Source organism: Lissotriton helveticus, chromosome 1_1, assembly GCF_964261635.1.
Source record: "Lissotriton helveticus chromosome 1_1, aLisHel1.1, whole genome shotgun sequence".
Taxonomy (NCBI): Eukaryota; Metazoa; Chordata; class Amphibia; order Caudata; family Salamandridae; genus Lissotriton; species Lissotriton helveticus.
The window spans coordinates 1,864,610,530-1,864,624,688 of NC_136057.1; the positions used below are offsets into that span (position 1 = coordinate 1,864,610,530).

The window sequence follows — 14,159 nt, forward strand, 5'->3', positions numbered from 1 at the left end:
CCACCCTTGTGCACCTCACTGGTAGGCCTCTTCATCCCTCTTCCTGCTGTTAGTATCTGGGTTTGGATACCTACCCTTGACCATGTGCCCTACTTGGGCACATGGTCAAGCACATTTCAAGTGTGCATCGTTGGTTCAGGATTGGCAGAAGGTGGCATTGACTGTAAGTGGTTACTCTGTGGTAGTGGTTTGCACTTTTTCCTTGGTACCTTCAGCTGTGAAGACACAGACTTCGACTCTGGGGGCTCTCCAGTTCAGGTTTCCTCCTGATCAGTGGTCTTCAGTCATACAGTCATGGTAGTGAAGGGGGAGGTTGCGTGCACATTTCCCATTCTATTCCAGATGTCTGGACCAATGCCTGTTTTTACCTGTAAATGTCATGCTTATGCCCATAGTGACATAAGGTTGTCCGGTGATTATATGGTTTCAGGTATCTTTTCTGTCACTGTTAAATAACAGGAACGTTCTTGAAGAGGAAGGTTTTGGTATAAGTACAGAGAGTGAATAAATGTTGAAATTGCAGTTCTTTAGCCTATCGAGAGTAATGTTGAGTCTTCAAGTCAGATGAATGCAGCCTTCGCAGTTCAAAGTGGTGCTGAACCCATTTAAGTTGGGCATCATAGCCAGAGAGTGTTTGGGTCTTCCAGGGGATCGCACGACTACGTTTAGGATCGCGCAACTACGTTTAGGCCATGTAGCTGATTAATTTGGGAGGCAGCACCGAGTTATTAGCAAAGTTGTGCCTCCTGCATTGTCACTGTGAGAGGGCTATTGTTAACCCCTTGTTAAGGGTGGATGAATTTTGGGAACATTCCAAATTCGAATTTAAATGTGTGACCTCCAAGTGTTTTTCACTTCCTCAGCACAAAGATGGGGCTCCATCGCCTCATTTCATGCCCCTCGCCCAGCTTTCCTTCCTTGCTGCTTGTCTGCTGCTGTGCACTTCACCGAACAGGTTCTACCTCTCACTACTCCCACCTATGTCCTTTACAACTCTGCTGAATTGCTATACCTCACGTTGGACTGGTTTCCCGCCTCCTTCAACCTCCACAGCCTTACCGTGATCGACAACATGCATGCATTCATATTTTTTTGTTGTATGTTTTGATGCAACTTTCGAGTCTGATGAGGGCGTTGTGAGCCCACTATGGGATCTGCTTTAGGGTTGTTGGTGGCATATTTCTATGCGAGCGCCCCTTGTATGTACGCTGTATTATATGCATTCTCTGCTTGGAAATGTAATTAAAAGATTTAAACACAACAGCACGTCAGTATCCTCTCATCAATCTGCATAGCATCTACTCAGAACAAGGACTTTTCCATTTATCACACCCATATGTACACAGCATGGGAACAATGCCACATAATGGGCAAAGATGGCTCAACACAATGAAGATACCCGAACCCGGACACCCCTACACCTTATTGTGTTTGCTATGTTCACCCTCAGTGGTCAGCATATGCCCAGACGTAGGTCCCTTGCTCATTTTGCCACTGAATTCAAGCTAGCCTGGCTGATGAGGAGTGAAACTCTGAAACCGGTCCCAGGATGCTTGTTTCCGGTCCAGAGAGACCCTGGCCTGGCAGTTTGGGCTGGACTGTTCCCATGAGGCACATGGTCAAGACTGATTTGCGTATGGTTGGGTCCAAACTGGGGTGCCTTAGTGACAGAAAAATGATGATGGATTAAACCCAGATCTGTGACGGGGGTGAGTGTCCGAAAAGTTTCTGCACTCTGTCCATCATCTTATTGTGTTTGCTATATTCACCCTAAGTGGCCAGAGTATGGCCAAACGTGGGTCCCTTGCTCACTTTGCCACTGGATTCAATTTGGCCTGGCTGATGAGGAGTGAAACTCCGAAACTGGTTCCAGGATGCTTGTGTACAGTCCATGGAGGACCTGGTCTGGCAGTTCGGGCTGGACTGTTCCCATGAGGCACAGGGGAAAGACTGATTTGCATATGGCTGGGTCCAAACTGGGGTGGTTTAGTGAGCAGAAGAATGATGATGGATTAAACCCGGATCTGTGGCTGGGGGTGAGTGTCTGAAAAGTTTCAGCACTCCGTCCATCATCTTATTGTTTGCCAACCCTACACCCCAGCAGAACAAAACAGGAAGCAGTGTCTTTATGCATACCCTTCCATGCTCACAATGCAGAAGGTGTTGAGAATAGTATTTAGCTAGATATTATTCAATACAGTCCATCATTAACGTACTACTCTGCTGCAACCTTGCAAGCCACTTTCCAATATGTCGGCTATAAACACAACCAAATGCAATATCAACACACCACTTTGTTGACCTTGGTCAACGAGAACCCCAGAACCGTTAAGTACAAGGGCTTCAGGACCATTCAGATTATGGAGAGGCGTTGTAAAAATGCACGTAACATAACTACTTAACGGTATCCAAAGCCGAACTCCACGTTATCATTAAGAAAGTTGATTGACCAGCCAGAATGTAAGATTATGTGCGTGCATCAGAACCTGTTGGAACTGGCTAATCTTTTAGCTGGTGGGATTTCGGAGCCGCCCACTCTTGGTATCAACTTGCCTCAAATTCAGGTTGTGAAAATGAGAGGCTTTCATTTCTTGCACATGAGAACAGCTCCATGACAGCTTCTCGATTCTGTACTTTTGTTCTTGTTAATTGCTGCACTCCTGCTTGTCACTGCCTAGTGAAAATTGCACTCAAAATCAGCGTGGATTAGATGTTCACAGCTATTGACAACTGCAGGCTGCTTCACAGTCACGGATGGATAGTTTGGTAGCCGTAAGAGGGTCTTCACAGTAATGCTTTGTCTTGCCTCAGCAGCCACCTCCTTTAGCTGTGTTGTTTGCTATCCCTTTAGGCGACCATTGAGTGATGTGCCCTGTTTTCTAGAGCAAGAGTGGGTGTTCAGGCTTACCTGTGAGTGTCTTTATATATAATCAAATGTCATGACTCCATTTTGTGTTGTAGCAGTTAGGAACTGCTTACTTAATCCGTTTTCATTCCCAAAGGACCACAGACAAGCGCTTTAAGAGTGCTAACTCTTCTTGTTGGGAAGTCGGACTATGTGGGGGAAGGTGGCACACTCATTAAGAGGGTAGAATACATGGACAAACCCTTTCTGATGGAAGAGGCCCAACCAGATATTCAAGGTCCACTTTGGTGCCACAGAGCATACACTAACATACCGGACTGCCCACATTTGGGCATTCATGGCTCCGACACGTATGTGGAGAGTAGAGTAGCGGGATCAGGCTACACTGGGTTTCCCTGTGTTATTTCTCATGCTGGGCTCACCAGACATGAGGTTGAAGTGAGTAGCATCAACCAGACTGGGCTGCCCAGTCCAGAATTCCATCTCCACACACTGCCTGGCAGGACATCAAGACCTTTAACATTTTACTAAGGAACACCAGTTTATCCATCTTGTCAAACAGCACTTTTTTATGTCAGGGGATAAGAAAAGTAGTATATCACGTTCGCTATGATGTCAAAATTGAACTGATAGCATTTCTTATTTACTATAAAATCATGACCAGTCATCAGTCATGCTGGTATCATGATGTGCAGCTTTCCAAGAGCAGGAAGCTCCCCGTGCAGCCGATGCTTCCAGGGCCGTCACTCATCGCCTTGTGCCCCTCCCCACCCCCCAGAGCATCCGTTGTGATCCAATTATGTGGCACAGGCCCTCTGGTTAACTTGATTAATCCTGTCCAGGCGGGCCCAGGGCAGAGCTCTGATCCGCTCGTCCTTCTGCACATACAGAACAAGGCCTGGTCTGCACACAAGGGGACGGTGCGCGAGGGAAGTGACCCTGGCCCGGCAGCCTGACCCACTTCCCTGCAGCGCCTGCCACTCAGGATCGGAGCTGACCTTCTGGAAGGCGGGAAAAATGCGATCAACTTCACGTAACGCTGGCAGATTCACAGGAAACTCATCCCTACCGGGATCCAGAAACGTTTTTGTCATGGTGTCACCCAGTCCTTAATTTATACATAAATAAATCAATAGATGAATAAATAAAGTAATAAAAAAAAAAAAAAAAAATTCACAAGTGCAGGTGCCCAAACGTTTTCTAGTGAGCTCCTCGCTAGCACTGTTCAAGGCAGAGGTTGCTGAATTGTAAGGTTGCCTAATCTTCATTTTATCTCATGGGTCTTTATTCCGCCAGCCAACCCTTCCTGTCTTTTTAACTCACGCTTGTAGGGTGTTGTCGTTCTCTTTTATCCTCTTTTGTCGTTCCTCTTTTATCGCGGTCACTGTGTTCGTATCATTCTCTTCCTCCTCCTAACTTCATTGTCAGCCTCTTCCCCTCATGCTCTGGATCAAAGTCTGATGGTGAAGAATAACTCCCAGTCCCCAACCATGAGTGATGGTGCCACCACATAAATAAACAATGCATAACACAAGAAGCCAGCTTCATCTTACGCAGTTTACACACTAAGGGCCTGATTAAGAGTTTGGTGGAGGGGTTATGATGTAAAATAACATACTACGTGATGAAGAATTTATAAAGTTATTTATTCTCCAACCTCACACAACCTGAAGACGCAGTAGCTGACTCAACAGTCGTCCTGCGCTTAACATTCCAGCATGGAGCATACCAAGTGGGAAGGGAAAAGGTAATGAAGAAAGGGCATACCAAATGGCAAAATATACAAATGATAAAAAAGGAACTACGTATATATTCATAGTATGAATACAAAATACATAGTACATGAAAAACTCCAATTACACATAACTAGCTATTAAAACAGGTTACTTTGTCACAAACGTGACCAATATCTTGTCTGCCTTATTACAAATGCATTAGAGGAGAGGAGTTGGCCTAACGGCTAGGGCGGTCGACCTAAAATCTGAGGAACCGGGTTCGAGTTTCGCAAGGACGCGCAACATCCTGTGATTCTGGGCAAATCATTCAATCTCCCCATGCCTAACAAAAATGAATGTGTCCTCATGTAACGCAACTGGTGCTCGTGTAAAACGCTCTGAATCCCAATACCCTCTGGTCAAGTTTGCGCTATATAAAACTCTGTAAAAAAAAAAAGATATATATGTATCCTATGGCAGACTGGATATCCACATATGTGACGGAGTAACCCACCCGCCAAACTCTAAATGAGCCCTTACGTTCCTGCGAATAGGTGCCTTCCAGCTTTGATATACCAGAAGAAGGCTGGTTCTAATGTCTGTCTCGCTTTGGTTTCCTGCCGTCAACATCAGTGTAGAAGAACGATGCGGGGATGGACTGTCCCGGGTCATTCTGGTGCCACCACCCGCCTTGAAGGTCTGTGCTTTAAGGCAGGAAGTTGCCTGTGCTTACTCTAAGAGGAGCCAGCGGCAGCTGTACTGTTTTGGCAGAAACAGTCTTGGGTTCACTTAGACTCTTTAGCAATGAATGGTTGCAAAAACTTCCCAGCTCAGCTAACATTTAGAGCAAGACATTGGATGTATATTTGCACCCAGTTGTAACCGTGGTGGTAAATAGTGGGGAATAAAGTGACCAAAATGTCTTGCACCTGTTTTGATTGTGTTATTATTCTTTGCAAAGTGTTTTGCATTTGTAATTACCACCAGCTGAAAATAAAACCAAATGCAAGCCCATTTTATGCTCAACTCCTGATCAGAGCAAGTGCTAAATTAGACGACAAAAGTGCTATTTGCGCCTTATTTTATGTTTTGGGCTATTACTCCGCGATCTAAATGACCCCTTCTGTGACAGTACGTTTAGCTTCCAGCTCTGCCACTAACATGCTAGATGTACTTGGGTCTCTGTTACCTAGTGGAATGCCCTGCAGCCTGACGGAACCGGTGTTCTCACTGCATTGGTCACCTGCCATCTGATATCAAACAGCCAAACTGTTATTATAGTTCCGTAACTAGTTTTAGTATAGGTGAGTAACGTTCATGCACGCTAGGTATCCCTTTTCCAGAGTTTGACTTGGATTTGCCCTGCAGCTTTCATGTGTAGTGCATGGATGCTCGGTTTTTAATGTTTTTCCTCAACTAAAGTGCTTAAGGCGTGCAAATTTGAAGCCATGTCCTTTCTCCTTTTTGACTATCGTGAAGGTCTCTCTAGGTTATTTAAAAAAAATAAAAATAAAGAGAGACTTGGTATGCCCATAATCTGTGAACAGAACAAGATGAAGTTTACATCGAAAAAGGAAGTCAGTAAATAACTTGGAAGTCCTCTGCTGCTTAATGAAGCATCCGGTACAAATTTGGTGTTTTTATCTAAATTCTTTCCTAACACCTGAGCATGCCTTTATATTTAAGATTAGGACTTTAATTTCCAATCTCTTTATCTCCTTTAATTGATTTTCTTTTTACTCAATCCAGATGCTTTGGGATGCTTTTAAGTCCGGGACGAAATGTCAAGAACAGCGATATGCACTTATTGGATATGGTAATGACTTCATTGTGTTCAAATGCATTTTAATATTCTCCTTCCTTCCTTCCTTCCCTGTTCTTTCTGTATCTTTGGGCTCACTGTGTTTCCTTTCCACCTCAGCGCTAGAAGGACTTGAGGTAGCAGGAAGGTTTGTTATCTTACCAAATGGCATCCTCCCTATTGAGTTGGATGTTACTGCTTGCAGCATAGTCACTGCCCTTACCCTACCTTCAGTCTTCAGTGAAAATCCTTGAGTACATCTTCTCTGTTTGTAAGGAAACAACATACTGCAAGGACTTCCAGATGTAACTCATTGTCTCAGCTAGTTATGCTAGTAAGCTTGCAAGAGCTGTCCCGCAAGACATATTTTGATCTATGGCAGCTCTAAGGTATGTACTACTGTGCAAGGGCGAGATTTTCAGGATGCAAGGGAGTAGGTGTAGCTTTGACAAATGAACAAATGTGAACATTTGAGGGCACAAAGTGTAAATGGAAACTGATCTTTCTTTGGTTACTTGAATGGTAAAATGAATCATAAATCAGTGCTTATTCTTGCCTCTACATTCATTGCCAAAAGGGTTGCTTTGCATTAATTCAACCGTTTATAGTAAAAGAATCACCTAAGCAAAAACATGACCTCAATCCATGATTGTAGTTGTTTTCGTTGCAAAATGTTACGCCCTGAAGAAGACCTTCTCAATCACTGTTGAAGCTGAAACATTTGTGTTTTTATTTTAACTTTTGAATTATTATAGAGTTAGTATTTTATTAATAGGTTTCAGTGTTTGGGGTAATTTTAATCTGTGCTATGCTGGATGGGCATAGCCACACACCCTACTAAAATCACCAGAACTGTTTAAATTGGTATGTGAAACATATACACTCTTTCTGCAGATTATTTAGTTATGTCCATTATTTTGAAAGTCCAGTTTAATCGACAAATCAAGTCACTATGCACGTCTTATTTAATTTGAATAAGATGGCCTGTAGCCTAGGTTTTCTGGAGGCCCCTCCTATCAAGATAGCCTCCTGAAAATGGATGTGGCTATAACTCGGGAAAGTTCATAGTATGTACTGGAGCAGGCAGACATAATGTGGTGATCTGCTCTCTAGCAGTCACAAATGGTGGAGTAGAATTGTTGGCGTTTCTTCCTTTGGGAGACTTTTCCATAGCTGAACGGACTGTCATTTTGTTCTATGGGGCATCCTAAATACCCAACAACTAAGACTCTGTATTGGCTAATTGGTTGTTTCTCAGTTGAGTCCGAGTTGATGCTGCTGCTATGTAAGATGAGCGTGAAGACTTAGCATCATCTGTTATGAGTCAGGTGACTAAGTTTCAGTATCTAAAATCCTTATGGCCTCAGTAAAGATTGCTTACTATTGTATGCCTTTTGGGCATAGAAGAAAGCTCAACAGTGTGTCCCCCGAGGATTAAAATTGGTGGGTAAAAAGGGCATGTTTGGAAATGTTACTTCTGAACAAGCTCAGATATCACATTTGCCGCTGGTTCACTCCTCTACCTGCAGGGAGAACCAGCGAGACAGGAGTCTTCGTAATAATTGAGATTGGGGACTGCTTTTGAACTGGACTACCCATCTAGGGAAGGCAGAAGAGACTGAAACAAAATGCATGCAATTAGGAGAAAAAAAGTCTTGTAAGACTGCTGATATTTCTGCAGGGCTAAAGTAAGTTATGCAGTTACTCACCTGTCCTGTGGCTTGTTCATTGGCTTTGGAGGGTTGAGTGGTCAATAGCAGACGTTGCTACACTGTAATCATTTGTTGATGTGGCTGCTAAACATCTCTTTCCATCCCATTGTCTGTTTCTTCCCAGGAGTCAATGGGTAAGAGCTGCGACGGCAGAGCCTACGTCATTACCGGCGTATGGGATCCAAATGCACAGACCTTCCAAATCCTCAACGAGGAGACCCCCAAAGGTACCTTCTTTGTTTTTGGATTTAGAAAAGGTTTTCTTTGTTGAATTTCTGATGTTAAGACAATTGTGGGGCCTCTTCCATGCTCTTATAATTTTAATGTGAATTGAAACTATTTTTCTTTTCCAAATTTTTAAATTTTAGTTCATTGTCTTGTGCTGATGCATTAGAAAGTGGTCTGCTATGTTTTGCTCAACATACTGTCCACAGAGGTGTAGGACAGATAGACAGATAAGTGTGGGCTCATGCAAACAGAGCGACATTAATAACTTTCACGTGTGTTTGTTGTATATATGTCATTTCTTGATTTCTGGTCTCGTAAAATTGTGGGTCTTGTGGCTGAACGTTTTATAGTTAATCTGCTAGATCAGAATTGCACCTAGTCCATCGCTTAATAGGTCCAGTGTTGATTCTTGAGCTCCCATGCATTGCAATACAGTGGTCTATGTTTTATTAACAGCAGAAGAACGATCGGCTGAGTCAGTATCGTATGGCTTTAAACCCGTCACCAGTATCGTACATAGCGAAATCTGCGTTGGGCACAAGCAAGGCTCAGCTATTTTATGGTTAATAGCCAGGGCCAGTGGAATAATGCAATTTTGCATGCAGTGGTATTTTCTCCGTATTTATGGATCTGCGACATTTGCCATATGATCCATCATCTGCCTCATAATCTGCTGATTTTAACAAAAAAAATGTTGTTAGCTAAAGCGGCTCAAAAGTTAATACAAATGCTGTGACACATGATGCGGCGTAGGGGAAGGTACTTAGTAAAAATTGACTGGTCCCCTTCTTGTTGCTTATTGCTGTATTTGGGGGTCAAACAGGACTAATGAGATGAAACCTTTGCCCAGGTAGAGTTGACCTGGTAAAATTACAACGTAATGAAGTAATACTATCCCACAATGTGCTGCATTATTAGCATTTTCTTGCTGCATAATTTAGTCAACCCTGCCACATAATTTGATCCTCCCCAGCCCCATAATTCCAATGGCCATGGTTATAGCAAAAAAGAACGCTTAACCACAGTGACTGTAGCAAATTATTTCAATAAAACACAGTACAATTGGAATAAAAGGCTGTAAAGGTTCTCTAACCCCTCTTCCCCCTCCCCTAATCATAAACCATGCCAGTTTGCGAGTTCTTTCCTATGGAGAGACTGTCCTTCACATAATAACCTATTCCTGGCCTGAAGGAGTAATGAACTGTCACAGGTGGGGACCTGAGTTTCTCCGCTAATGTATAATGTATGCATGTTATCTGAAAAGTTCTCTAAAAAATCATAAGTTGCCCTTTCCTGGTTGTCTTCTTTGAGTTGCGTATTCTTTTTTATAACCCATTTTATTAATTTTTAAAATGTAACCAAAGTAAGTGCATACAGTGTAAGCAAGATTTATGCATACATTTCTCTGTTAGCTAAAATCACGCCGACAGATTCTCATTGTATGATCTTACATCGTTCTCTCGTTAGAAGATTAGAGTCACTTGTTGATTCTGGATGCTATTGTGGACTAATGGACTAATGGACTATTAAATAATTTCATTTTATTTTAATTTAATCATCTGGATTTGACAGCCACTTCAATTTTAATCTCCACTGTCCTGATGATAGTTGGTGTTTCCACTGTTTTTAGTGTTTTTGATGCATAATTTAACCTATTGGTTTGTACGTGTGGTTGATGCCAGTACCTCTAACAACAAAGTAAGTTAACAGTTCACACAGATGGTCTGAAACAATATCCTCAGCATAGTTTCCTTAAGGTTAAACCTCTTGTTCACATTTTTTTATACTCTGTTTTATTGGGTTTTAACAAAAGAGAAAACCCTTAGACACGGCAGATGACAATAATAATGCATATTACATGGAGGGGTCTGCTCTTCACTACTTTTGAGTGTCCCTACATGAGGAACATTGAAACAACCAATACCCACCTCTCTTGCTTATTAACCCAACAAGCCCAGCCATTTGCCCCACACTTCGTCGTATTTAGTTGGACACCCACGTGCCACGTACACCAGCTGTTCTTGTGCGGCACTCTCGTCCTCTACACCACTGGGAAATTGGATCGGGGGAGGGGTCAGACTCTTCCATCCGGTCATTATGTCCCTTTTGGCCACCATGATGGCCGTGCCCAGAAATGCTTTGTCGGCTCTGGAGCCTCCTATGCCCTCCATCACCCCAGGAGAAAGACAGTGAGTGGGACCTCCCATCCCAGGACCCCACTCAATTTCTCAACCACCTCCGCCCAATACCTCGTTATGACGGTGCAGGACCAGGTCATGTGATAAAAGTCTGCGGGGGTCTCTGCACACCGTGGACAACTTGGGTTATGAAGGCACCCCGCTCGGTGAAACCTGGCTGGGGTGAGATATGCGCAGTGAAGATAGAGTTGGATCAGCCTCAATCTGGCTGAGATAGTGATCACACGGTGGGCCATGAGGGCGTCCCGCCAATTTTCCTCTTCTAGGGGACCCAACCATTGTTCCCAGTGAGTCCACAAGTGATTTAGTGTGGGGGGGGGTTATTGACGAGGGACCTGTAGATCTGGGACACACTCCCACTCCCCAAAACCCCATGAGGAGTTTGGCTTCTAAGGGGCTGAATTCGAGAAGAGTGGTACCTGCGGAGATGAGCGGAGTAATGGCATGTAGGAGCTGTAGGTATTTATTAAACTGAGTGGAGTTGAGGGAGTACAGTAAGCAGGTCCTGAAAGGTGCGAAGTTGACCTTCTGCCCAGACCACCAGATCTCCCATCCATGTACCTCGCAACAAAGGTGTCTGAAGTATGAGTTTGGCATCCCACTGGGTGTAGCTCTGCGTTGAACGCCAAGCTAGAAGAACTGCTCTAGTCATATTGTGGGGGATTGGTGACACATAAAGCATTCATTGCTTGGATCTGTGAGAACCCCAGATTCTCCAGTTCTAGTTGGTAAGCCTGGTCCAACCATCCCCCAGAGAACCAATCGTTAATCACCAGGAGGTGTGTTGCAATGTAATAGAGGAAGATGTTGGTCATTTCCATCCCACTGTCATATGGAGCGTTTTGGCAGTGGGTCAGTGCCACTCTCGGTCTTAAGTTGCCCCAGAGGAACAATGTCATCAGTTTGTCTAAGGTGTGAAACCATTGGCGCTGGAGATGGAGCCGAAGATTCTGCAGTACATAGAGTAAGCGAGGGACAATCATAATTTTGTACAAGGCAATTTTCACCAGCGGGTTCAGTGGGAGGACCTGTCATTTCCGAAGATAGACTTTGATCTTCTTTAGTAATGGGGTAAGGTTGAGAGACCAAGTTAGTTCCGGGTGGATTGCCACCCAGATCTCCAGAAAGCAAAAACGAAGGCGTCTAGTGGGGATGTTCTTTTGCCACTCCGCGCATTCCTGTGAAGTGTGCAAGGGACCCAATACTGATGTGGCTGGGTTGAGTCTTAGACCTGACGCTTCCCTGAAGAGTTCTAAGATCCGAAGACAGCGGGGGCCTGTTTGAGCAATGTCTACCATGAATAAGAGAACATCGTCCACATAGAGGGTGATACGCTGTTCGTCGGAGGTGTTCCAGTGCCACCCCTGGATTTGGGCATTGCATCTGATGAGTCAGGCTAGCGGCTCAATCGCTAGAGCAGAAAGCTGTGGGGAAAAGGGGCAGCCCTGTCCCGATCCCCTATGGATCGGGACATCCTGTGAGAGAACCCCATTGATCAAGACTCGGGACGGCGAGTTGGAATATAACACTCGTACAAGCCCCCTAAAATATGGGCCGAAGCCTGCCTGAACCAGCCCAGCCTCCATGTAAAACTAGTCCACTCTGTCAAAGGCTTTCTCATAATCTATTAATAGCAGCGACAGATATGGTGAAAGGAGATGGCGATGAGCCAGTGTCATGTGCAGGCGTCGCAGGCAGTGCCTGAATGCCGAGTAATACTCTGCTGGATAGCCATCAGGGCCTAGGGTTTTACCTGTTGCTACCGCCGAAATAGCCTGGTCTATCTCCTCCCGTGAGATGGGTTAGTCAAGCATCTGAGGATCGGCCTCCGACAACCGTGAGAGTGGGGCGTCCCGCAGGAAGCCGGAACCGAACACTGTCCTTGGGGTAAGGGCATTGGAATATAGACGTTTGTACTATACAGCAAATGTCTGGGCTATTACCTCTGATTCATGCTGAGTGCAACTATCTGTGTCCACGACTTCTGGAATGATCCAATTAGCTAAAGGGCGAGATGTCAGCCAGTACCGAAGTTTACAGTTTTTGTCACCCCATCCGTAGACACAGGTTTGGAGGACCTCCACACTTGCTTGGCCGATTCTAGGAAGACATGCCGAATTTCTTCGCATATGAGCTCGAGCTGGCGGGGCTCAGTGTCTCCCTCCTCTAGGCCCATGGCTTGTTCCAGTTGGAGTGCGTGGGCTTCCAGGTGGGAGAGGTGCTCTTCACAGGTTCAGTGCATCCTTTTGATATAACACTTGGCAAAGCCTCTGAGAGTGGCTTTACCGGACGCCCATTACGTACCGGGTGACTTAACCGTATCATCGTTACGTTGGAAGTATTGCCAAAGCTCCTCTTTCAGTGCCTTTTTGCAGTCCTTGTGCTGGAGTAACCAGGCATTAGGTCACCAAATGGGGTGGAGAGTGCCAGTGGGACCCCCCAGACAAGTGAGTAGGGGAGAAGGACAGAAATTCCCCAGGCAAGTATTTCGATATTTGCTACCAAGCGATAGTCGGGACAGGCATAAACACATGGTCAATGCGTGAGTGGGTGTGATGTGCGGCGGATGTATGAGTGTATTGGCGGAGTCTGGGATTCCATGTTCGCCACTCATCACATATCCTGAGCTGGGAGGCCCATTTCTCGCCTATGCACCAACTATGGGATGGGACACTGGTAGCATCGCTGGCCGGGATTATGGCTGTGTTGAAGTCCCCTCCAATCACTATTAGCCCCTGGTGAAGAGACAACAGCAAGACCGCGAGGTCACGGAGGGAGGCCTCAAGGAGTGCTGGGGGTTTGTAGACCGCAATTAGGTTGAGAGACTGTGTCCCCCCATCTTCCCTTTGAGGGCCTGAAAGCGACTGTGTGGGTCTTGGATATCCTTGGTGACTATAAAAGGAAAGGAATGGCGGAGAAGACTAGCCACTCCTCAGGAACCCCGGGTAAATCCTGCATGGTAGACCTTATCATACCCTTGGCAGGCTAGGAATGGGCAGTGATTACCTAGAAGGTGGCTTTCCTGCAGCATGAGGGCGCTAGGGGAAGATTGCTGTGAGAACTTCAGGACTGCATTGTGCTTCACCCGGTCCAGGAGCCCATTGACATTCTAAGAGAGGACGCGTAAGGACTCCAGGTCAGTGTGGGGTGACGCTGTAGGTGCTATTAATGGAGAAATAGTGAATGTGTATCCTGGGTGCTTTTGGGCCTGTGTGTGTTAGAGCTGTGGCCGGAGAGGAGTTGCTCCTCTTTGGTCCTTCGTCGATGGATGAGCGATATAAACATGTCGTGTCTGGTGTCTTGAACAACTGGAAAAAGGATAAGAACATGAGAACAAATCCCCCCAACCAACCCCCCTCCCCGTACTTCTTTCCTTGAAGCATCTGTCGCCCTAACAGTAAGAACTAGAACAAGTGCAACCATTATGGTTTGAGGACGGAGTGGTGGACCCCTCCATGTTGCAGGATTTATAGAATCTCAGGAGTATGGGATTGTCTATACTCATCGAGGCTGGCGTGAGGCTTCGATCATCACTTCTGGGAGACTTGCTTTATATTGTTGGACAGTGGGAGAGGTTCCTGTCTCCGGATCCATCCATCGGTGGGTTGGGACCTTCTCTGGGGTGTCTCCTCGTCCTGC

General features: G+C 45.3%; 1 protein-coding gene across 2 annotated transcripts in view; it reads left to right on the plus strand.

The window, feature by feature from the left end:
- RABGAP1L (RAB GTPase activating protein 1 like) overlaps window positions 1-14,159 on the plus strand; it is a 1,373,174-nt gene that overhangs the window by 448,552 nt on the left and 910,463 nt on the right. For both annotated transcript variants that reach the window (XM_078641752.1, XM_078641759.1), the window contains exons 10-11: window positions 6,331-6,397; window positions 8,219-8,321. In XM_078641752.1, the coding sequence (XP_078497878.1) occupies window positions 6,331-6,397; window positions 8,219-8,321 (170 nt within the window). The remainder of the gene's footprint in view (window positions 1-6,330; window positions 6,398-8,218; window positions 8,322-14,159) is intronic.